Below are 26463 nucleotides of genomic sequence, written 5' to 3'. Positions count from 1 at the left end.
TTGCAAAGTGTGCTAAGATTGAAACGTGCATTTTTTATTATTACATATTGATGGAGCAAAATTATTAATTTGTGTAAAAAGAAATAATAACGGAAGGTTGTTTTGATCAAAATTCACTTTATAAAAATAAAAATAAAAATGTGGTGAGGGGCATTTTATCCCACACTTGGGTGGGTTATAGTGACGTGTAGATATATTGGTAATAGGCTAGTTATAGGACAAAATTTGTGTTTTGAGACAGCAAAATTTCTTTTTTTTTTTTTTTTTTTGAGTAACAAATTAAGACTTCAGAAAGGGGTGCACCAGTCCCTGTTCATTTCAATCACATTTGTCATTTCATAACATCTCTACAATATAAACAAATGCCCCTTTTGTCATTTAAGTTCTACAGAGAACCAAGTTAGTAACTTTGAGGCAGGGGCGTAGCAGTCATTTTAAAAGTGGGGGGACACAGCTGTCAGTAGGTGGTGCACACAAACCAAACACTTACAGTGCAGTATTTATATATTACAGTATATCATTACATATAAGTATGATATAAGTGTTATATTAATATATAAGTATTATATACTTTAATTTGTAGTATTTTAAAGATTCAGGTATTGCAAATTAATGGCAAAAGTTTGCTAAATTAGCCGCAAAAATAAAGAGCATCTTGTGAAGCACTTGCTTCTGTTTCACACATGACAATAAAAAACTGAGCACAAGCTGGTCCTGAATAAATAATTTAATCAATTACAATAATGACAAGTGCACGTGCACAATTTTATTTTTTACTCTGTGCTTGTGCATTGTGGGATTTAAATGTATCCAAAAGGCTCGAGTGTTTTGACTACTTTCATCTAAATTTGTTCAGAGCCATTTAATGATTCGTTCAGTGACCATTTTTGGTGATGCCAGAAGGTGGTAAGAAATGAGTGTCAAATGAGTGTCAAATGAGTGTGAAATGTGAATCAACGATCATAAGAAAATTTTAATTATTTAAAATGTGTATGTCTACAGACCTACAAAGTAGGGATGGAACAAAACAAATTTTTCTCTTCTAATCCGATTCCTATACCTGAACTATCAGTATCGGCAGATACCGATCCCGATCCGATACCAGTGTTGTTTTTTTAACTAGTCTGCAGGATGCAGCAGCAAAAATAACAGTAATTCCAGTGAAAGTCTTCAGTAGAAAAGAAGCCAGTTCTCTTTACACATTTTAACTTGTATCTGGACTTGTAAATATTTTCAGATCTCTCTCTCTCTCTCTCTCTCTATTTATTTATTTCATTTTAGTTTTATTAGTATATCAATCCACTTTTAAATCACACAGTAATTTTTAGAACCCAGTTTGTTTTATTGTAACTTCTAATAATAATATTAATAATAATAATTTTACTATACATTGGTTAGACATTTCAGTTGTCATTTCTTTAGGCTTTTATTTTGAAAGTCTGGCGCTGAGCGCTCCAGGAAGTCTGTGTTTGAGTGTTTGTTTGTAGGCTAATTCACAGTAGTGTATTATGCTTCTCATTTAACATCTGGTAAAATGCTTGTCTGGTGCCGTTCTCAATGCATGTTATAGGCGGACCGAATTATAGATCATTTACATCTGAGATGGAGTTTGTGTGGTGTGACCATATAATGCACTGAGCCTCTGCTAATGTTTATGTGTGTGTGTCGGCAGAGCGCCGCTTGTTCAGTAAAGAGTGGTGCCAGAGGCTAGCTATGCATGCTGACTGTATATTTATTATTAAACACAGCCTTTTGCAATTCACAAAGCTTTTGGATGACTGTAAGAGCCTGAATAAAGTGCACTAGTTATATGGACTACTTTAATGGTGATTTGAAGGTTATTTATGTCATTATTTGAGCTTGACAGTAACGTCAATAACCAACATGCGGTATCAGATTTGGATCGGGCTCGTCAGCCCGATACCCGATCTGGGTAAAAACGTCAGTATCGGACGCGATACCAATTCAGGTATCATATTGGTGCCATCCCTACTGCAAATAGACTTTAGTAGAGGTTTTCTGCATTATAAGAAAAAAGCTAAATTATAATTTCCCTACAGTTGTGAGCTGCTGAGCATGCCTTTTTTATCAAAAGACAACAATAATAGTCTTATAAAAATTATAATGAGTTTCAATAACATCTGTACGTTTTCATGTATAAAAAAGCATGTCTACATATCTATTTACTTCATTAAAGAACACAGCAGATCTATCTTTTTCCTACAAAATAGGTTTACAGGGGTCTGGGTAGCTCAGTGGTAAAATACGCTGGCTACCACCCCTGGAGTTCGCTAGCTCGCTAGTTCGAATCCCAGGCTGTGCTGAGTGACTCCAGCCAGGTCTCCTAAGCAACCAAATTGGCTTAGTTGCCAGGGAGGGTAGAGTCACATGGGGTAAACTCCTCGTGGTCACTATAATGTGGGGCATTCTCTGTGGGGCACATGTGAGTTGAGTGAAGCCTCCACATGCACTATGTCTCCATGGCCTCAACAAGGTCTGAGTTTGAAAAGCACATTGGGAAAGCACACACAATCTGCTTAAACTGGCAAAAAGAACCTATCAAACTATTACCTCACAAACGAAGACTCATGCTCTGAAACAATATGCAGATAAATAACTTTCATTTGTGTGTTCCTCATCTCTAGATTATTAATTTAGATCAAAATCAATGCTGATAAATAACATGGATAAATGTGCATTGTTGAAGCAATGAACAGAGACGTGTTCATTAGACTGTCTGACTGACGGCCTATTACGTAAGGGTTGTTTCGGCTCATGAAACTCACCTGCGATTGGCTTGATGGTCGCTCAGTCAGCCCAAAGGAACAAAACGCAAAGAATACTGTATACAAGTCCACCATTTGGACTCGGTATGGGTTTAGCTTGAAAAATGTGGGGGACAAAATCAACTTTTTAAAGGGGCTGCACGGGGGGCTGCTACGCCATTGCTTTGAGGTAATCACAGTTGAAAGAATGCCATGTTGAAGTGTAGGGGTTTTAAAGAGGGTTGGCAACCTTTTCCTGTGTTCAATAACTAGCATTAATTTGCTTTGGCTTGTAGGGTTGAATTCGTCAACGAGAATTCTTTCAAAGAACGCCTCCAGTGGTTCTTCATCAAAAACCAAAGATCTAGTATGTCATTGTTGTTTTTACTTTTCAATTTTTCCTGTTATGGCCTCAGATTTTAATGATTTTTTCTTGTTTCAATAAAACAATGAATTAAACACGTTAAGAATTAATAAATTAATTTGATTTAAACATAAGGTTAAAGCATACACCTTTTGTGTATTTTAAAAATGTTTTTTGTGTATTTGAACACCACTGATTTAAAAACATTGTTTCGTTCTTCAGGTCTCAGGATGGGAGTGTTTTATTTTTCCCTCAAGGTGTTGAGCTGCATTTTGTACATATTTCGAGTGCTGCTTGACACAGACCAAGAGCATAAAACGTGGTAAATATTTTGTTTGATAGACAGAAACAAATATTTCTTATTCTTGTTTGCTGTGGTTCTGTAAAGATTTGTGGTAAAAAATGTTGGTGATATGCCACAGTCATGGCAGTATGTGTTTGGAAGGACAAAGGAAAATGTTTCCTTTATGCATCTTTTTTTATATATATTATTGGCCCAAATAGAATAATTTTTCTTATTTAATTGTAGCAAATGCATTATTTTAGAAATTAAAACATAACTAAATTACTTTTTACAAACACCATTTGTGTTTCATTGTGGCACTTTAACACAATTGGCTAATTCCGTGTCAAATGGCAATTTTCACCTATGATTTTGGAGCAAAACCACAGATCAGAAAAATAACCTTAGAAAGGTGGCAGCACCATTCTTTATTTTTACACAGAGATTGGTAGGTCTGTTACTAAAATCAGTTGACTTTGGCAATCCTTGTTGCATTACAGTACAGTATATGCCAGTGGTGACTGTTCAAAAATGGGAAAAAGTACCTTTAGTGTTCTTTTTTCAAAGTTGGCATTCCTGTAACTCAAGAAGTATTAAAGATATCTTAATATCCTATTATATTCTGGGTCAGAATAAACTTTTATTATGGTATCTTCATTTATAAGGCCCTATATGGTTCAGTCCCAGAGATATGGTGATCTCAATGTGGCTCTGTGCAAATTGTTGAGTTTTACCCATTTTGATCGAAAACCAAATGTGGGTCACTTGAATAAAGCTGATACTTACTGTATTTAAAGAGGAATGTCTGAAGAACAAATAATGCTGAAACTAGAAATGTACCTTTAATTATTCAACTTGACCATTTCAGTGTATTTTTGGCACTCAGACATTGTTCAAAATTGGTATGGTCTATGCAGTTGTTTTGATAGAGGGAAACAAGATACAGTTCTAGTTTCAACATTATTTGTACTTCAGACATTCCTCTTTAAAGGACAAAAGGTATCATGTGTATGCAAAGTTACATACATTTGGTTTTTGACCACTGAAAATGTGAACAATTTAACAATTTAGCTGGGGACCTCTGGTTGAGTTGACACGGATTGACTCAATTATGTGTTCTTTAATTGTACATTTCAAGACCCAAGCTGACATATTGAGTGGGACGATTAAATGTGTACTGTATATGTTTGTTAGTAAATACTAGATTTACTTTACCCTTTATTTGAGGATTCCAAATTTTCCATTCAGTTAATCAGCTGCTAAAAGTTGTACCCATGACCATTGTATAAATACTGTATTTCCTTAAATAATCATTCTGAATGGAATTAATCTCTTATCATTGTATTTCTTCTACCTGCAGCTTAGATTTCTCATACAAAAATCATACCCTTTTTGGCATCAACTGGTACGTATTTGACATGAACTAAAAACAGTACAGAAATCCATTATAAAATTGATTTGTCTTACTCATTTGAGCCATTTTAATAAACTTGTATTGCCGTCAGGTCCCCAATTATTTGGGTTGAACGAAATCACGTGCTTTGGGCTTTACAGGTAAACCTGCAAAATCTCATGAATGACTTGAATCATCATTGTTTGTATTTTTTGAGTATTTTGTGAAATGTGTACTCTTGTGCCATGCATGGAAATTATTAAGGTTATTAATCACTGGTTGAATGTCTACACCTAACTTAAACAAAGATCTGATTTCTTTAGGTGACTGTTGCAGCGATATGTCTGTTTGAAAAACTCCTGCTGACGTATTTAAGGTACAAGGTATTGACTTTTAGTATTTTCCTGATGTTTTTTTGTAAATTTTCAATTTATATATTTAATTCACGAAACAACAGGTGTATCAGGTGTACATTTAACCACTGCAAGGTGCCACCTCTTCCATTCTGATTAACAGACAGATGCCTGTTTAGTTCCCAGCCATGTAAACCACAATTAATGTAAAAAGCAATACAGTCAAACTGCTATTCTTTTGCCTTTCGACTGGTGATATCCTTGCTATTTCTGTTTGTTTGTGATCTTTCTACTGACCTAAGGGAAATATATGGCAGCAGGTAATTGGAATAACGTTTATCTTGGAGATTATCAACACAGTGCCATTTCTGATTACAGTAAGTATATCTTCAGAGAAGCATGACCACAATATACAGTCCATAATTATAAAGTTCAAAATAGTTTTATACATTTAAGACTTTACTTTCTGAAGTAATCTATTATTATGATGATTTTATCATGGACAATTGTGATACTAAGTTAGCAAAAATGTCTAAAAAAACTGGTTCCCTGTTAAATAATACAAAGTTATCTTCAGTATATGGAACTGGTTAACATGTCTCAATTTCAAAAACATCTTACCTCTGCTGGAAATCCATAATTTCCAGAAGTCACTGTTTTAAAACTGTCTTACACTGCCATTGAGTGTCTGCATAATGTAAATGTTCAAATTGCTAAGTTACATGACAAATTTCAAAAAACGTTGTTTGAAAAAGGATGAAACCATAAGTTGTGACATGTCTGCTGTATGTGATATGACACATTCAGCTAAAATACAGTGTAGTTCCTCAGAACTTCTTTTTTAAATAGCATTCTTAAAGCATGTCTAGCTTTTTTTCATGGTCAGCAAGGGTACATTAAGAACTTTGACGCCATTCATGCACTTTTATGAACAGATATTGTGAGAGGAAGTGCCACAAGTTTGACTGAAATCTATCAATTGTATATTTGCACAAAAGTCCAGAATGTTCCAGCTTTCCCTGAAGGTTAATTGGGTTGTCTTTGTTGTAACAGATTTTCTATCCACCTATCCGGAACCTGTTCATCCCTGTGTTTCTGAACTGCTGGCTGGCAAAACATGCCCTGGAAAACCTGGTTGTGAGTATAATTTAAAAAAAGGCATAAACATTCACACAGTATTAGATATTGCTTATTAGTGGTGCTATTTCTAAATCGGGTAGGGATTTGAACAAACTAGAATACCAGAATATTATAGACTTGAGGGTGGGCTCTTAGCACCCACACAGAAAAACTTAGCAACCACCTAGCAATGCCCTCGTAACCACCAAAGAACACCCTAGCAACTGCTAAGCAATGACCTGACAACCTCCCAAAATATTGTAGCATTGTGACAGTTTTTGTACTGTCAGGCACCACTCTTTTCTTTTTTTTCTGAAAAACCTAGTTTAAAAAATAAAATTGTTGTATTTTTCCTGTTGTATGGAGAGCAGAATTAACAGTATTTAAGTCGTGACAACTCTTGAAAAGATTTAGAATATTAATTTGGGTATGACATTTTGATAGGATATTGGTCTTGGCAAACTAGATCTGCTACGCTGCTGGTGCTGCAGCAGAACGAATACAGAGACGTGTTTTTGCTAGAACATACAAATACATGTAGACACGCTGCTGCACAATTAGAAAAACACAAGACATGCTGTATCAAGCATGTACTGAATGACATGCTGCTTCACAATTAGACAAACACAATACCTTAACAAAGCAGGAAACTGCTCAAATGCATAACACAAAACACCCCCCCAAACAAGCAGATCTACCGCCAAGACGTGTACTGTTGCTGCTCCGAAGAGCCATGTGCACGAGTAGATGCGAGATGAGTGTGCCTTGGCCTGCTTGGCCGAATGGCATAACGCTAATGAACTAGATCTCTATGTGTGCTTGAGCCTGCTTAGCCGAAAGGCTTAAATGGCTTTTGACCTGACTAATAATATGTATCTGGACCAGGAAAGCCTAGAGCTTATTTAACTTGTGACTTAGGCTAACTATGTGTGGATTTATTTAAACTAATGATCTAAGATAGTGATGTGTGCCAGTGCCTGATTTGGCTAAGACTTACCTTGTTAAGACAAACTTCTGTGTGTCATGGCCAAAAGCAGACCTTACCGTGCAAGCTAATAGAAGAAAAAGTCCCAGCAACCACCTGAGCAAATAGCATTTTTAGAGAAATCTCTCACAGTGCGCTGTAGTGAAACTGGCCTACTTGCAAACTGGGCAAATATAAATGCTAGTCAAAGAGAGAGTACGCAATTTGATTGGCTACCCGATTTAACTTCAAAGGACCTATCATTTTAGACCATGTGAGCCAATTGGCTTGACATATCACATGTGAGCGAGCTGATTGGCTAACAGATAACAAGTTCAAAGAACCTATCAGCTCGCACAATTCAGAGTTGCATGCCTGAACCTTAATTAATATTACAGAGGACTTGAGAGCAAATTAATTTATGATATAGGGTGATACAGGTTAAGTGGGACACTTTATAATAATTTGTGTTATAAAAGAATCAATATGACATACAGTAACTTAAATTATCCCACTTTATCTGTATACACCCTACTTTGTTTTAAATCATCTTTCTTTTCTATGGTTATCTCCTCAGAATAACCTTCATCGTGCCATTCATCGGTCACTGTCAGCCATGTTCAATCAGATTCTCATCCTCATCTCGACCATTGTGTGCCTCATTTTCACTTTGTGAGTCCTGTAAAATCAGTTTTTGCTTACACACACACACAGTCTACATTTTCCAAAACTAAATTTCAACTAACAACTGCTTGTCAAGCAGGCTTTCACAACAACTGTGTTTAGTCTTTTGTCTTATTTGACCGACACTATAAAATTGTCTGTGCATCATGTGTAACTCATTTCAGGGTCAACAACAGATTGAATTGCAGCTAATTTTCTGTGGTTTCAGCTTTTAAAGTGAAGAGCACTTAACTATCACAAATGTTCTTGTCCTTTAATTTTCACATTCACATTTATCCCTTGCATGTCTAAGTTTTTGTATGTCATATTTATTCTTTTATAACACAAATAATTATAAAGTGTCCCCCTAATTGTACAATCTTTGTAAAAGAATTGGGTTTTTGGGGTGGGAAAGTAGGAATCGGGAATGGTGAACTTCAACTCAAATGGTATGTTTATTTACTGATCGGAACAAAAACACTCTCTTGCAACACTCTTATGCCACACAAGCTCAGCGGGTGTGTGTGCATGTCTTTCTCCTCCTCTACTGGCATCTGGCTCGCTTTTAACTCCGTCTCCACTCTTACTGCAATGACAAACAGCTGTTAGAGACTATCATTGACAGGTGATGATCCTTACCGTTCTCATCTCCCAATCTCGCTCTCCATTCACAAGCCGGAGCTCGGCCACACCCCCACTATCACAATCTTCTTGTATCGTGGCTTCAGAAATATTTGGATAACTAAGCCATAGTGCCACACCTAAAAATTTATGAAGTCAACTCATTAAATGACAAGTAAGTTCAGTTAGGAAACTCTACATGGCGCAGCTGATAGGTCAAACAGGTGCAACTCGTCCTACGCACACAATCAGAAGCTTTTCGCTTGTGTCAAAATATATAAAGCTACTCACGCAATACACCAGAAAATGTCTACAGCAGCGCAGTATGTGTAGCATTATCCCTCCACCTCCCCAGCATCAACTGTCTAGATCTGCTTTACGGGGGGCTTATCTTGATGTTGGTACAGTAGCAGCAGCAGCTTGTCTCTTCTGTCTCAGCAACATCATGTTTTCGTGCCAACAGCAGCAGCATATTGACTCAGATCAAGCAGCAGCAGCAGCATGCTTATAGCAGATCTAGTCCGCCAAGTCTAAGCTGATTTCACTGTCGTTATAATCAGGGATGGATTACCGGCTGGGCCAATGGGGCCAGTGCCCAGGGGCCCTTGACTACCAGGAGCCCAGGGGGGCCATGGTCTTTAAGGTTGCGTGATCCAGTTTGGTACAGAAAACCCATAAACAACGAAAACAAATGTTTACCGCTGGGGAAAGGTCTTCCATGATACTAACATCAAGATGACATTAAAATCACTGTCAGATACTCAGTGGAGTGCGTGAGCAGAGTCCTGTAAGGCACTTTGGAAACACTATGCACAGGTCAGAGAGGCCTTGGGTAAAATATCCAGTGACATGCATGAGAAACGAGAAACTCGCAGCGAAGCTTCTGCGCTTTGCACCAAGCTGGACACTTTAGAGATGGCCTTCATGGCACATTTTTGGAACACGGTACTAGAGAGGTTCCAGGCCACAAGCCAGCAATTACAGAGGCATGACATAGACATATTTACGGCAACTTGTCTCATTTAATCTCTGCAGGACTTTGTGGCAGCGCAGCGAGATGGCTTTGAAGCATTTGAAAGAGCAACCATGAATGTGTCCGGCGTTTCTCAGTGTTACAAGCGTGACATCCAGTGTGCAAAAAAGCACAAAACAATGGCAGACGAGAGTGCAGAACCAGATGTGTTTGAGTAGAGACATTCAAAGTCATCATTGACAAACTCACATCCTGTCTTCAACATCGTTTGGAAGCTTAAAAACACCTGACCGAAAACATTGACATTATACAGCAAGCGCCGACTCACTCTCAGCCTCGTACACGCTGGATTTGGATATGAGCCTGGCAGACGAACTGACCCATTTCAGATCATTTATGCAAGATGAACAAAAAATTCTCCTCAACATGCTCCAAACAATGATTAATCTGAATTTACAATTAACTTTTGCCAACACGTGCATTGCGTTAAGACTTTTTCTGACACTGCCAGTTACGAACTGCGAGGGAGAGCGCTCATCAGAAAACGAGAATGTGCCAAGAACGTCTCAACTCTTTATCGCTTATTGCCATTGAGTCCGAACTCTTAAAAGAGCTCAGTTTCGATGTAGTGGTGGTTGACTTCGCGAGGAGGAAGACAAGAAAGAAATTCCTGTAAGAAACTGTTTTGGTAACCATATGCTGGATTGTATAATTGTCAGGGCCTGCCACATTTTTTTGTAATTGTGTGTTTTCTTTAATTGCATTTTCTTGCTTGATGATCTGATGTTTGCAGGCATGTGATGCATTAAATACGTGTATATTTGACAGTTAATTCATTGAAGATGTGTGTTTCATATGTTTTAATTTGCCTCATTGTTGATTATTCGTTGTGTAGCTAATATTAGACTTGTAGAGAGAAAAATACCTTGATTCTGTAAACCCTGTACAATGTGTACAAATGCTTTTTTAGCGCAGGGGTAGCGCAGGCATTTGACGCGGAGTGAGAATGGTTTGAATATTCATGATCATCATAACTTCCACTTTCTATTACTGTGAATGCACAGCTAAGGGAAAGAACAGGAAAAAATGGTGGGAGGGGAGGGGGGCCCTTGGAGATAATTGGCCCCGGGGCCTTTGCAAATCATAATCCGTCCCTGGTTATAATCAATATAAATATTTAATCTTATCTCTGAGAGTTGTCCTAACTGAAATAACGTAATATAAAATGGAATTTCTAAACAAAGTTCAGGAGGAGGATGTTCATTTAACCCAACCAATCACAACGGCAGAGTAAGCACATATGTTTACCTCACTGCTGCGACAATTCTTTCAACATTTGGCCCCATCCACTTGCCTGCAACAGATCCATGCGACAGACTTGGGTGACTCATTACTCTGCGTGAAGCATTTGCCCTCATCAGATAAGCTCTTTCATCACAATTATCACATTATTCAACAAAGCTGCCGCAGCAACCCACTATTTTCATATTTCGTGGCAAGTCTTTCTTTCATTGTAATCTTTCCACACTGAAGCGGACCCTCTTCCCTGAGTTCTGAGCAATGTTCACAGAGAACATCAGATAGCCAGTGATTGGGGGGTTTGGGATGGGCCGGCCTGGATGAAAGGGGACAGATGTTACCTAGACAAGATGTTAAAGTGGAGCATAAAGTTTTAGTAGCATTATCAAGTGAGGAGAATTGGATGGAAGGAGGAAGCAAGGATGAGATCATAGAGGAGAGATGGGTGGGTGAAAGAGAGCGAAGATTATACCAAAAGAGATCTGAGGAGGAGAGTGTGTTGGGCAAGGAGGGGATTGTAAGTTAAAGTAAAGGAAGAAGTGATCAGAAGTGTGGAGTAACAAAAACATAATCAGTGGTGCAGTTGCGTGTGTAGTTGGGGTCCAATTGGTTACACAATTTGTGAATTACTGCAGTTGCACGTTCCTTGATAAGCAATGTGTGGAAGACAGCAGCCTGAGGTTTATCCAGGTGGATGTTGAAGTCACCAAGAACTACAGTTGGGGTGGGGTGCTATTCTTAGGGAAGGATGATAGCAGCACATCCAACTCCTCTAGGAAATTTCCCAGCTGACCTGGAGGGTGGTATATTATTACAAAATTGATTTTTAGTGGTGTGGATAGATCAGTGGGTATGGCAGTGTCCTCTGGTCGGATCCAGGTCTCGGTCAGGGCCAGAATGTTGAGACCTAAATGACTAGCAGTGGTAGTAATTAGGTCAGATGTGTTAACAGTTGAGTGACAGTTCCAAAGACCAATAGAAAGAGAAAGATGTTGAGCAGAGGAGGCGGAGATACTGTGTAAGTTGTTAGGGTTGCGCTGTCTTCGGGGTCTGAAGTGTAAATGACGAGTGTGAGTGATAGTAGAAATGTGGCGGAAGCACATAGTGGAGCAGGAGAGAGAAGAGAGTTGTAGAAAAACAGGGAGGAACGAATAAAATATAATAAGATCTATACTTAAGTGCCTTGTCTGTGTCCTTGCTCGGTGGACTCGCACAGGTAGACTCACTGGTCTTTACACGAGTAGGTGTTCTCACGAGGGCTGCCACTTCTGCGTCAGCGTCCACGTCAATATACACTCACTGAGCACTTTATTAGGAACACTATGGTTACCGTAGCCTTTCTGTCAGCTCGAACCAGTCTGGCTATTCTCCATTGACCTCTCTCATCAACAAGGCGTTTCCGTCTGCAGAACTGCCGCTTACTGGATGTTTTTTGTTTTTGGCACCATTCTAAGTAAAGTCTAGATACTGTTTTGTGTGAAAATCCCAGGAGATCAGCAGTTACATAAATACTCAAACCAGCCCATCTGGCATCAACAATCGTGCCACAGTCCAAATCACTATCACCACATTTTTCCCCCAATCTGATGGTTGATGTGAACATTAACTGAAGCTCTTGACCTGTATCTGCATGATTTTATGCATTGCGCTGCTTCAGCACGCTTGGCTGATTAGATAATTGCATGAATAAGTAGGTGTAAAGGTGTTACTAATAAAGTGCTCAGTGAGTGTATGTGCCTGTTACACCATTGAGTGGAAAAAACCTAGACTCGCTTTCCTATTTAGCAAAACAATACAACTGGCTAAGATGTGGCTAACCAAAACCAGAAGTCATACGAGATGAAACGGAGCAAGCGCGAATTCAGCACACAGTAAACAAACAATTCTCTAAAAACAAGTGAAACAGTGAAACAGTAAAAACACGCACTTACACACACCACTTCAGACTCCTTCTGTTAGATTGCTTCTCTGAATAAACAATGTGTGAACATTACATCAGTGGAGTTTTCCCATTTGAATCGCAGAGTGAGCCTCCCGTTCGAAAAGCTTGTGACTGGAGGTGGCTTAAGGTCTAAGTGATGTGGGCCCATCTGCCTAAGAGCAAAGCGGGTTCATTCTCGTCCGTGGCGGATGTGTCCGGGCATAACAGGGTCCCCTCCTTTCCCCTCCCTACTCCCTGGGGTGCTTTCAGATTCATCTAGTGCAATAAAAGCTCCCGCAAGAGCTCAGTTCCCATCACCCATAATTGCAACTGCTTCTTAAGTTCTATCGACAACATTTCTTCTCTAGTATCCCCAAATTCTATCCCCCAGTTCTCCACTTCTTAATAATATCCTACCCCCAGTCCGACCCTAGCATGAGACTGCCTCCGCTAGTGGCAACTGCTTGGTCTATTATCTGTGGCACTTTGGCACTGCTTACCCTCTTATGCTGCTTTCAGTTTTTTCCTTTTTCAGCGGGAGAGATGAATCATAGAGATGCTGATTAATGATAATTTCAAACTACTATGCATTTAACTCTTGTGCTATGTCCATTTTGTGCAAACACATTTTGTGTTCCCAGTCAAGAATGACTAAAATTGTTTATACAGTAGATCTCTCATATTGCATTTATTATCCCAAGATACTAAATTAGATCTTTTTTTATTTTTTACTTTTTTTTGTTTGTAATTATGGCAGGTTTTGTACTCCTTTTTTTAACACACTTAAACATTTTTTTTTTTTTTTTATTGATTGAAGGATTAATTGAACTGAGCTCATACCTGGCTAGTGGGAGGCACTCCCAGCTAATATATATATATATATATATATATATATATATATATATATATATATATACGTATATATATATATTTAATAATGAATAACCACTTGCTTGATATGAATAAAATAGGTGTCATTTAAAGCTTAGAATCTGGATTTTACAATGAACACCTAAAAATCAAAACAAAACAAAAAAAAACATTCTACATGATATGTTTTTGTAACATTGACAACTAGAAATTGTTCATATACTTTTCATCTTTGTTTTGAATGACTGTATAACTGATTCTTTCTCATCATTTGCAAATATATCACAACAATAATGTTCAGAGTTGTTAAAACCATAATAAAGATGAGATAGCCATGTGTTATATAACATTGGAAAGGCCTCAATTTGTAGAATGTGGTGAGAATTTTTTTTTCAGAGGCCAAACTGTAGTGAGTTTTAGTGTATGAAATTCCCACAGACACACATAAATCTAATAAACAGGAGTGTCTTTTTGTCACGTTTTTCCTTATTACTTCCTGAAACATACATATAACATAGACAATGACATATCATAACTTACAGAAGACTATCCCGATTCAAACAAGCCTAAAAACAACATAATATGATGAGAAGATCTTGAAAGATTCCTCAAAGAGTGTACATGGAAAGACGATGCACAAAAGGGCCATCATCACACAGTGTGTGTGTGTGTGTGTGAAAAAATAATAAGGAAAAAAGTCTTCCGGGTCAAAATAACCCGAACACAACAAAAGGGGATAAACAAAACAGTATTCAGTATCTCATGGATCTTTAAACGTTAACGACTCGCTGTCTCAGTTCTTATTGGCAAATTGGCAAAAAAGTTTGTGTTCAGAGCTCGGGTCGAGTCTTGAGCTCAACCCCTCCACTTTGGACAGTGAGCCAAATCCGTTTACCTTTACCCTGTTTAATTATTATATTAACATGTGAACTACTGAAACCATTTTTGAGTAGAGAACACAAATACACAGTTTCATCAAAACATTTCAAGATGTTTTCAAAAAATAAAACAACATACTGCTACAGTGTACTGTTACTGTTACAGTATAATCAGTTATACAGTCATTCAAAACAAAGATGAAAAGTATATGAACAATTTCTAGTTGTCAAAGTTACTAAAACATGTCATGTAGAACATTTTTTGGATTTGTTTTGATTTTTAGGTGTTCTGCAAGGCTCTTAGTCAAACATACTAAACCAACAGAATATTAAGAAGACATGATATTACAAAAAAAAAAAAAGATTACACATTTTTTCTAGCATAAGAACAAGTACATTTTGAGTTCATTTTGTTTTATATATTTATTACTTGTTGGATAAATTGGAAAACCTCAATATCAATAACAATATGCTGTAGACCTCAATATCAATAACTTTCTCCATTATTTCTTGTTGGGTCGACATCTTGGGGGCTTTTCTTTGTCTCTCATGACTAAACCAACATTATAATTGCTTTGTGGTCTAGTGCTCATCATTAGAATACCACATACAGCACTAAATGATCACCATTATGTTACCATTAAGTGCATCTCCACGCTTTTAGAGCATATTTTCACAAGCTCTTTGCTCAGAAACGTGGTGTAATTTTGTGGGCTAATGCAAATAAAGGGTCAAGAGCAAATGAGGCAATCTCTACCATTTCCTGAGTCCATTACCTAATGGCCATTTGCCACATCAGCCCATGCATTGTTTTCACCCAAAAAAAAGAAGCATCTTGCACATGCCATCTCACATGCCTTAGACAGTGGCGCCTCCGGGAATTTTTTAATGGGGTGGTTAGAGGGGGGCAGTAAAAATCTTAGTGTGTCACACATATATATATATATATATATATATATATATATATGCTTGTCAATGAATCATGGAATCAATGTTCATGTAAACATTAACAATTAAACGTTCAGATAGGACAGGGGTATTCAATTAACATTGTAAGAGGTCCAAGGACATTTCTAAATGTCCTTCTCAGTAAAGTCAGAACAATCATAACTTACACTCTTTCTTCAGTCAATATGTTTGTAATTTAATAATTATTTAATTCAACACTTCCTAATTGACAATAAACTGAGGATAAACGCATCTCTACACCAGGGATGGACTGGCCATTGGGAGCACCAGGACTTTTCCTGGTGGGCTGGTCGAGTAGTGGGCCGATCGGCAAAACGTTCAAGTGCTGCCATTTACTGCTGCGCATGGGAAATACCAAAAGCCAAATATTCCAAAAGTGTGATGAACCGCTGCTACCCGATTAAACTGGGGGTCGATGGGGATTATGATTTTGTGATTGGTAACATTCTAAATTAGGTATCATAAATTAATTTATGAATGTACTATTATTTATGGTTAATTCAGGTTAGTTCTTAATGATGTTACATCAATTTATTTTTATATTAAAAATGCATTAGTATATGTAGAAATTAACATAAGCTAAGATTTGAAAATGCTGTAATAGTATTATTTATTCTTAGATCATGTTAACTATTGTGTAATGTAATGTGTAATTGTGTGATGTTAATACACAACCTTATTGCAAAGTGTCACTGATACATTGAATAAACAGCAATCATACACTACTTTCATGGATATACTACCTTGAAATATCGTGCACTTTCTTGTCTACTCCTAAACTAACTTTTCTTCAATGAATAGTAAAAAACTGCTCTCTTTTTTTCTCGTTCTCTGGCCCATGGTGTCTTCACTGGTGATTGAAATCTCAGTGCAAAAGAAAGGCTCTAGTATTTGGTCTAAATATCACTCCATGTTGCTATAATTGACTATCATTATGCTAAGTCTGGCTAAGTTTGGCAATAGTTAGCAAAGCGGCTAACATCACTTACAACACTTTTATTGTCATTCCTGTGTAATAATAAAATAAGAATTTCAATATGGATTTCCATAATGAATAAGATACTCAGACATATTAATGTATATACTACACAGTCTCCAATGTTCTGGAAACTTGACTTGGACTCTTGTGTGGTTTACTTTTGTTGGATTTGTTTACCTTTCTCCAGCATATGTGGAGTGGAGCACTTGCAGCGTGCTGGAAAAAGGGTCACACTTTTTGACTCTTTCTACTTCTGCATCGTGACCTTCTCTACAGTGGGGTTTGGAGATGTCGTCCCTGATATTTGGACCTCCAAGTTGCTGGTGGTTGTCATGATATTTGTCGCTTTAATGGTCCTCCCTATCCAGGTAAACCTGTCTTGGATACTACATAGACCACTCACAAGTAACTGAGTTATGCCTGGTGGTGTTGGGAAAATGAGCAGGTGCACAGTCTGTCCGACAAGTGGTGGTGGCCACCCCCTCAAAAGTCTCCACAGTGTCTAGGCTTAGCTGTTTCTAAGGACATCTTTGAATACCTATAATGCAGTCAAAGTAATGTCATTAAGGGAAATTAGAGAAGATGCTGTGCAATATGACCTCTCTTTCTTGTGTGATGGGGCTAGTTCGAGGAGCTGGTATACTTGTGGATGGAACGGCAGAAGTCTGGAGGAGATTACAGCAGGCACAGGGCGGAAACCGAAAGACACGTGGTGCTGTGTGTCAGTTCGCTCAAAAGTGATGTGCTGATGGATTTCCTAAATGAGTTCTATGCCCACACCAGGCTTCAGGTACATTCAGACACAGATGCTAAAAGCTACATCATACATAGTACAGAACCAAAGTAAGCTCACAATTAATGGAGTCCTTGAGACCCTATTCCTTAAATTCAATATAATAACAAATGTCTTGGATATGAAGTGTATATTTTTATTGTTCACAAACAAAGGAGACAACTCTGTTATGTAAGAGATAATGTAGTCAGCCAGTTGTTATGGCAAAATAAACCCTGACAGGATGATCAGGACTTGTATCAGCATGAAGGGGTTTATTTTGCCATAACAACCAGCTGACTGTACATTATCCTGCTGATTACATGGCTACTAACCAAATAAATAAATGGACATAAAATATTGATTTGCGTTGATATTATGTAATTATGTGAGATGAAATAAATAGCTGTACAGCTGGTTTGCACCTCAGGTTTGTGTCAGAGTTCTGTTGGTGTTTATTTTATGAAAATGACTGTCTGACTGCTCAATATCCAGCTCATTACATGACTACAAAAAAATTAATAAATGGACATAAAACTGATTTGAGTTTAAAAGGTTTAATTAGCTTACTTGTATTTAATTAGCTTATTACTAGAGATCGCAGAGTGATCTGAGAAGCAGTAAAGATGACTCGCAATACCTGGATGAACGGTCTGATACGTCTTATTCCCTGGATGTATAGTTGTTACTCAGAAATATCAGGCCGCTAGATGACACCATTGACCAATCAGAATCGAGGATTCCAGAGCACAGTGTAATTGTCACGGAATGCAGAGGCAGGACCCAAACGCAGAGTTGAAAAATAAAAGGTAATTTATTTAATAACAACAAGGGCAAAAACACAAACCAAAACTCCCGCAAGGGGCAAAAACAAACATAAACTACCCCAAAGGGGAAAAGGGTAATCCAGGCTGGGGCAGAGGGAAACAGGCCTGACCGGACTGAAAGAGGAACCAGGTGGGGGAAAAAGGACCGACAGGGAAAACTTGAAAACACAAGACTGGAAACAAGACGAACTGGCACAGGACAGCAAACAGGAGGAGACTAAAATAGGGAGAGAAATCAAATGGGTTAACAGGGGACAGGTGAGGCAAATGAACTAATAATAAGCAAACGGTGGGGGGGGTATGACGTGGCGATACAGAAACATATCAAAGCCACGTGCTCTTACAAGACAACAAAACACCTGAATGGCATGAGCACACATCGCCAAGACAATAAGGCAATATACGCTCATGCCAACCGACAAACAAGACGAGAGAATGCGTAGCAACGCCAAACAAAGCCATGCCACGCATTCTCACACTAAACCGGAGCATACATCGCGAGGCAAACGTCACGCAATGCACGCAACAGGCGACAAAAACAAGACAGGACACCTATGCAAGAGTGTGGACACACACACCCGACACCTTAGACCAAAGTGACCAAACCTCAGCACAACATGAAGACAGTTCGCGACCCGGACACGCAACACAACGCGAGCGTGACGCGAGGCGCAGCCGCGTTCGCGAGAGCCAGACAAACTATTGACGCGAGTGCATGCTGCCAAGATGACATAAGCGTGATGCACCCACATCAGTAACAGACAGACATGGAGCATGAGTGTCCGGATCCCGACACAGACCGAAACCGAACCAGACAGGAAGTCAGGATCCAGACACCATGCTCCAGACATGAAACAAGACTGACCGAAGAGTGCACGGCAGGGAATACAACCAAAACCGTGCACTCACACAAAAACACAAGACAGACATGGGACGATGATGCCACAGTCCTGTCAGACAAAACCCAGACTGACAGAGTGACAGGACTGTGAAAGTAATAAGTATATATAAGGTAAATGTGTCATTGACAAATAATTCAATAACTAAAATTAAAATGAGAAATCTTTTAATCTTTCTTCACACACAGTGTGTAATTTTCTTTTTTTTTTTTTTTTTTTTTTTTATACTCTCTCTGGATGGTTCCACCACATGACAACCCCAGAAAAAAAAATGACTTTGAACTCCATAATTGAAAAAATGTTCATTGTATAGTTGTGTTCAAGTAACTGTTTTGTGTGAAATTCATTTTAAATGTATTTTTGAATAACTTAATAGATCCAGACCAAAAAAAAAAAAAAAAGAAACGAGCGTCGCATCATTGACCCATAGTTCACCATCTTTGCATATTGCTCTTGGCGACAATGTAGTTTGCATTGCCTCGTCTTTTAATAAACTTCTTTAAAAAATAAACTTCAGCCATTCCTTCCTAACACTGGAAACCTTTGGAAGGACATGTATAGACGCAGGTGGGTGACCAGATGAGGGGGGGTCTTTGGCAGCCATTTATCATTTATCGTAAAGCAGATAAAAGATGGCTACTGCTTGCTAATATTGTAGTTTGACACTCCCCTGGTGTCTTCCAGGACCACTATGTCATCATCCTTTGCCCAACAGAGATGGATGTGCGAGTGAGACGGGTACTGCAGATCCCGATGTGGTCACATAGGGTCATATATCTACAGGGTTCTGCCCTCAAAGACCAAGATTTGGTCAGAACCAAGTGAGTTCAAAGAGATTTGTATATTATTTATATGTGTTCAGCATTTGGTTTAATGAATTTTCATGCTGGTGTAGGCTGGTTAATTCTGTTTTGGTGCTGGTCGAGCTGGTGCACCAGCAAAGCCAAAATGTTCACCAGCGAAAAACACAAACGCTGGTCAATCAGCGTGGTCTGGTAATGCTGATTGACCAAGGAAGTTTTGTTTGTCGAGCTTGAGACCAGCATCCAAAACACAAAATATGCTGGCGAACTGCAATGCTGGTTTTTGCAGCAGGGCAGTAGTGGCTTTTTGTCATTCTGTTGCATTTTGACATTCATGTTGTGGGTATATTATTGATCTATTGGAGATTTCTACTACTGTTCATTGTAGAGCAATCAAATCTCTAAGAAACAGAGTAAAAAATATCTTTACTTACAGAATGGATAATGCTGAAGCTTGTTTCATTCTGACCAGTCGCTGTGAGGTTGACCGCAATGCAGCAGTACGTACTCTTGAGATTTCATCTTGATCATCCAGGACTGGAACTATCCGTTTTATAAAATAACATAGAGCATTGTCTTTATATCCTCTTCACATAGTCAAGTTATGTGAAGGATAGAATATGTGAGCTTTGCTTTCTTTGAATATCCTACCATTTGAATGATCTCTTGTTAGGATCACCAGACCATTCTGCGGGCCTGGGCTGTGAAAGACTGTGCTCCGGACTGTCCTCTTTTTGTTCAAATTCTCAAACCAGAAAACAAATTTCATGTGAAATTTGCAGGTATCATCAAATATGTGCTGTCGAAATGTTATTCTAAAACAGCCTAAACAATGTCAAATTTGAACACTGTTGTCTGGTGATTTCCCCCTTCAGATCATGTTGTTTGTGAGGAAGAGTATAAATATGCCATGCTGGCCCTGAACTGCATCTGTCCTGCTACATCCACCCTCATCACCTTGCTAGTGCACACCACTCAAGGCCTGTGAGTACACAAACCCTGTGACATCAATAACCCTTTAATGGGATAGTTCACCGAAAAATAATAATTCAGTCTTTAATTTAAAACGTATTCACTATAAATCTTGACATCTGCAGTCTTCCTGGTGCAATCTCGAGAAAAGCTCGTTCACATGGTTTCTAATGCGTAGCACATGTGCAGAGCCCTGTACACAAATCAGACACAGTGTTGCCAGGTTCACGGTTGAAGTTGTTTTGTGATACTTTTCAAATGTACTGCAGTTGCCAAAAGTTTGATGCTAAACAATAGAAAATGAAAAGGCAACATCTTACTGATGTACAGTATATTGGTAACAGGGATTGAGTACTTGGTAACTGCGTGCAGCATCAAAGCATTTCCCTCTTAAAGCCTGCACTGTGATCCAATCGGATTTATAGTGAATAAGGATAACTTTCTGGAACTTGACAGATGTAGTCACCATAAACTGTTGTTGTATGAAAAAGAGCAGCATGATTCTTCAAAAATCTCCTTTTATAATAACAGATAACAGAAATGTTATTTTGGTGTGAACTATTCCTTGAAAGACAAAATGCAATAATAAAAGAGTGAAACACCACTTGTTCGTTCAAACTGTTTAAAGCTGTTATCTCTACAGAGAGGGTCAGCACTCTCCTGAGGATTGGCATAGAATTTATGGAAAGTGCTCAGGCAATGAGGTGTACAACATTGTTTTGAAAGACAGTGTCTTCTTTTCCAAGTATGAGGGAAAGAGCTTCCCTTATGCCTCTTTCAACGCATTTAAAAAGTGAGTACATCAAAAGATGCAATAACCATTTTTGAACAATGTGCTAAAAGTCATAACGTAGAGGAAATGATGTGTGATTCTACAAAAACTGGCCATATCTCACATCTGAATTCTAATAGAATAGACAATATATTGATGAAGATTTAAGAATTCAACAGTTCCCGTCATTTCTTTTGTACAAACATGGCATATTTTCTTTCAGGGTAATCATTTTTCTGTGCTTTTTTTATATCATTCAATACTTCCAATTGTAGTACGTTGGTAAAACAGGAGCTTCTCGGGACTACTTAAATTTCTCTTTCATTCAAAGGTTTGGCATCTGTCTTATTGGCGTCTGTCCTGAGGACACTGAGAGTATTCTGCTGAACCCCGGTCCTCAGCACATCATGAAACCCTTAGACATGTGCTTCTACATCAGTGGCAAGGAGGAGAACTCCAGTTTCAAGGCCCAGAGAGCGCTCAAAAAAACTCAGTTCCCTATGAGCAGTGTCATTACCGGTATGGGTCCGACAAAGTGGTCTTATGGTAATTCCAAAATGTTTCAAAGATACAATCTGCAATTCTTAAATCTCACAGAGGGTTAAAAGTAGTGAGAGTTTGCCCATATTTTCAACCATGTAGCTTATTTCTGTGGTTGTGGTGATATTTTGTCAGTAACTACAACTATATATACAGGTGCATCTCAATAAATTAGAATGTCGTGGAAAAGTTCATTTATTTCAGTAATTCAACTCAAATTGTGAAACTCGTGTATTAAATAAATTCAATGCACACAGACTGAAGTAGTTTAAGTCTTTGGTTCTTTTAATTGTGATGATTTTGGCTCACATTTAACAAAAACCCACCATTTCACTATCTCAACAAATTAGAATACATCATAAGACCAATAAAAAAAACATTTTTAGTGAATTGTTGGCCTTCTGGAAAGTATGTTCATTTACTGTATATGTACTCAATAATTGGTAGGGGCTCCTTTTGCTTTAATTACTGCCTCAATTCGGCGTGGCATGGAGGTGATCAGTTTGTGGCACTGCTGAGGTGGTATGGAAGCCCAGGTTTCTTTGACAGTGGCCTTCAGCTCATCTGCATTTTTTGGTCTCTTGTTTCTCATTTTCCTCTTGACAATACCCCATAGATTCTCTATGGGGTTCAGGTCTGGTGAGTTTGCTGGCCAGTCAAGCACACCAACACCATGGTCATTTAACCAACTTTTGGTGCTTTTGGCAGTGTGGGCAGGTGCCAAATCCTGCTGGAAAATGAAATCAGCATCTTTAAAAAGCTGGTCAGCAGAAGGAAGCATGAAGTGCTCCAAAATTTCTTGGTAAATGGGTGCAGTGACTTTGGTTTTCAAAAAACACAATGGACCAACACCAGCAGATGACATTGCACCCTAAATCATCACAGACTGTGGAAACTTAACACTGGACTTCAAGCAACTTGGGCTATGAGCTTCTCCACCCTTCCTCCAGACTCTAGGACCTTGGTTTCCAAATGAAATACAAAACTTGCTCTCATCTGAAAAGAGGACTTTGGACCACTGGGCAACAGTCCAGTTCTTCTTCTCCTTAGCCCAGGTAAGACGCATCTGATATTGTCTGTGGTTCAGGAGTGGCTTAACAAGAGGAATACGACAACTGTAGCCAAATTCCTTGACACGTCTGTGTGTGGTGGCTCTTGATGCCTTGACCCCAGCCTCAGTCCATTCCTTGTGAAGTTCACCCAAATTCTTGAATCGATTTTGCTTGACAATCCTCATAAGGCTGCGGTTCTCTCGGTTGGTTGTGCATCTTTTTCTTCCACTCAACTTTCTGTTAACATGCTTGGATACAGCACTCTGTGAACAGCCAGCTTCTTTGGCAATGAATGTTTGTGGCTTACCCTCCTTGTGAAGGGTGTCAGTGATTGTCTTCTGGACAACTGTCAGATCAGCAGTCTTCCCCATGATTGTGTAGCCTAGTGAACCAAACTGAGAGACCATTTTGAAGGCTCAGGAAACCTTTGCAGGTGTTTTGAGTTGATTAGCTGATTGGCATGTCACCATATTCTAATTTTTTGAGATAGTGAATTGGTGGGTTTTTGTTAAATGTGAGCCAAAATCATCACAATTAAAAGAACCAAAGACATAAACTACTTCAGTCTGTGTGCATTAAATTTATTTAATACACAAGTTTCACAATTTGAGTTTAATTACTGAAATAAATGAACTTTTCCACGACATTCTAATTTATTGAGATGCACCTGTATTTATATATATTATAAAAAAAATAGTATTCAGATAATTAAAATGCATTACATTATTGTGATGAGAAAAGCATTGATGAGACATTACAAAACATGGCTTTAGAATGCAATATATTGTTTATTCCCATATTATTGAACATAAGCCAATCATTAGCCTACAGTTCACAGCAATCCATTTTGCAATTGAATTTGTCAATCAGTCTGAGATTTATTATGAGGGCTTGTCCAAGGACCCGTCAATGTACATCTGCATCAGACGGACACTTCTGGAGCGTCTCACTTTGGTTGCGTTGCATCATAAACATACAGTTTTTAAGTCGCTGTGTCAAATTAAACGTAGTTTAGTACTTAGAAAAACACGTATTTGCGCTCCATCAAGCTGTGTTTTAAATGCAAGAACGCGTCCTTGGGTGTGTCTCAATCAGGTCCCTTGCTATGTTGTGAATCAGTATATTGTGAACACGAATTCGGGCACTGGTAGGGGAGTTCATCCACTGCACATTGGGACACTTATGACTCAATAACCTGCAACACGATAATGAGCTCATGCATTAAAACACAGCTGGTATTAATCAGCAACATCACTGTATTCATTGTAGATATTCAAACGTACAGTGTTATGAAAAATAAAGAAAAAAATATTTAAGAGGGTTTTTTTTTACCTTCTAACCCTAATATTTAAAAGATTGTTCCCTTTTCATGTTCATTATGGAAGAATTACATTATAAACATATATTTTAAAGAGAAAATAAGCCATTGACATCATATATTTACACTTGTGCTCGTCTTCTAATGACTTGAAAGACTTCAGAAGTCATGACGATGTTTCCGGTAAGGCAACATAGTGAACAACGATGCTTCCTGGTTTATACAGTGCATTCTGGGAATTTTTAGGGAGCAAATGGTTTAATGCAGTGGACAAATTTGCGACTGAGACAGCCCTAGAAATGGCTGACTTCCTGATCAGTGCCCTGTCCATTGAACTAGGGAGCTGATTGAGATGCACCCTTTGTGTTGTGCTGTCTGCTGAAGGGTTGGTTTGTTCTCTGTATATGCTGCATGTTGCCTATACAGCTGAAGTTGCACTTACTGCCCCCTGGAGAAAACATGTGGTACTTCAAGCTTGAGTTGCTCATGAATATTCCATATGACAGTCCAGGGACATGATTAATTGTGTTAAATTTTTAATGCGTTATTTTTTGTATAATTAATCACACTGAATTAACATGTTAAATCGACAGCCCTAATTTATGTATATTGAATTTTCTTTATTTAGTGGGTTTCTCAGCAAATTTTTAAATATGATATTAATTCGATTAATGAATCGGCACATTTTGTAATAATTTGATGTAAAAAAAATTAGTGATTGACAGCCTTAGATTATATCCAGAATGAAACCTAGGTCATTTGTAACATTCAATTTTGATGTTTTTTTGATGTTTATTATAAGAAAATAACAAAAGCACACAAATCAGTGTTTTAAGTTGTATTTAGACATTACTTTTAATATAATTCCAATTATTGCAATTTTTTAAATTTTAAATATCTCCTTTACTGGGATATATATATATATATATATATATATTTGACTAAAGGTTTTATTTGTATTTCCCAAAGGTACTGTGGCCATAGAAGTGCAGGATGTAAGTATTCCATCCAGTTTAGGTCCCTCTTCCTCAACAGATCCTTTAACAAAAACAACCACAGCTCCTGCTCTAGACATGCCAAATTCACCTTCCTTTCACACTGCCAACCTGCCCAGCGAGAGGTCAAAGAATACAAGTCAGCCCTTAAATGAAGATGAATGTAGTGATGGGTAATTAGTTCTTTCCTTGAGAAATTAAAACATAGTCTATCTTGTCATGAAAGTTGAAAAAGTAGAAGTAGAAACACTGAATAATGTAAAAACAGTGGCTATTGGGACATTTCCTTAACTCTTTCCCTATTTCTTATTTTTAAAGTTACATCAGGGGATATCCTCCAAATTTACCCTACATTGGAAGCTCACAGACACTTTGCCATTTACGGAAAGAGAAAACGCCTATATGTTGTATGCAGCTGGTAAAGGTATTAAAATAATGTACTGTATTTTTATTGTACTGTATTAGGTTGACAGCAATATCTCTCAGTATCTCACTATTAAAGGTGCACTCAGCAACTTTTTTGTTGGTGCCATCTTGGAGTTACTGTGACACCTAGTGGCATGGTTGCAGCATCATTCAAAATCAGTAGTTTTTAGTTACAGTCGGCCAAGATTAATTTCAATCCAAGAGTAAAAGTGTCCAATAACGGAGCGGTTACTGAGATTAAGTGAGTAGTATTCAGCTGGTCATGTGATTCTAACATGGCAGCCCCCATTAGGGGGACCCTGTCCATGTAGAATAAAACAGCTTTTATAAGGTTACTGATATGACTGGAGTCTTCATTTTAATGTGAGTGCTCATAGACATATGTTTCAAAATTATAATTCATTTCTTTAGGAAAAATTACTGAGTGCACCTTTAATGTATGAACATGAGCAGTTGGAATTATATTAAGTTCTAGTGTCCTCAAAAAAAAAGGTAATTCATTTTTCCTTTTATTTCATATTTTTGGCTGATCATGTTGCCATTTTTATTGTGGTAAAACATAAAATTATCTATTCAAATTGTTATATATTTTGTATAAATTTAAAGTAAAATATGGACATTTTCCTGAATATTTCCCTTAAAATTTAAAATAACAACAATAATAATAATAATG

General features: G+C 38.0%; 1 protein-coding gene across 1 annotated transcript in view; it reads left to right on the top strand.

Annotated features, from left to right (window-relative positions):
• The first annotated feature begins 3359 nt into the window (after positions 1 to 3359).
• Positions 3360 to 26463, top strand: part of kcnt2 (potassium channel, subfamily T, member 2) — a 45681-nt gene continuing 22577 nt past the window's right edge. The window contains exons 1-18 of the mRNA XM_051700046.1: positions 3360 to 3451; positions 4773 to 4817; positions 4918 to 4966; positions 5129 to 5188; positions 5461 to 5535; positions 6212 to 6295; positions 7819 to 7913; positions 8420 to 8428; positions 16602 to 16782; positions 17040 to 17204; positions 19597 to 19733; positions 20152 to 20215; positions 20389 to 20497; positions 20591 to 20699; positions 21331 to 21480; positions 21791 to 21978; positions 25405 to 25537; positions 25683 to 25788. Coding sequence (XP_051556006.1) covers positions 3360 to 3451; positions 4773 to 4817; positions 4918 to 4966; positions 5129 to 5188; positions 5461 to 5535; positions 6212 to 6295; positions 7819 to 7913; positions 8420 to 8428; positions 16602 to 16782; positions 17040 to 17204; positions 19597 to 19733; positions 20152 to 20215; positions 20389 to 20497; positions 20591 to 20699; positions 21331 to 21480; positions 21791 to 21978; positions 25405 to 25537; positions 25683 to 25788 — 1851 coding nt within the window. The remainder of the gene's footprint in view (positions 3452 to 4772; positions 4818 to 4917; positions 4967 to 5128; positions 5189 to 5460; positions 5536 to 6211; positions 6296 to 7818; positions 7914 to 8419; positions 8429 to 16601; positions 16783 to 17039; positions 17205 to 19596; positions 19734 to 20151; positions 20216 to 20388; positions 20498 to 20590; positions 20700 to 21330; positions 21481 to 21790; positions 21979 to 25404; positions 25538 to 25682; positions 25789 to 26463) is intronic.

The sequence above is a fragment of the Myxocyprinus asiaticus genome, chromosome 6 (assembly GCF_019703515.2).
Source record: "Myxocyprinus asiaticus isolate MX2 ecotype Aquarium Trade chromosome 6, UBuf_Myxa_2, whole genome shotgun sequence".
Taxonomy (NCBI): Eukaryota; Metazoa; Chordata; class Actinopteri; order Cypriniformes; family Catostomidae; genus Myxocyprinus; species Myxocyprinus asiaticus.
The sequence above is the reverse complement of the archived record's forward strand: the minus strand, read 5'-3'. Positions and strand labels throughout refer to the sequence as shown.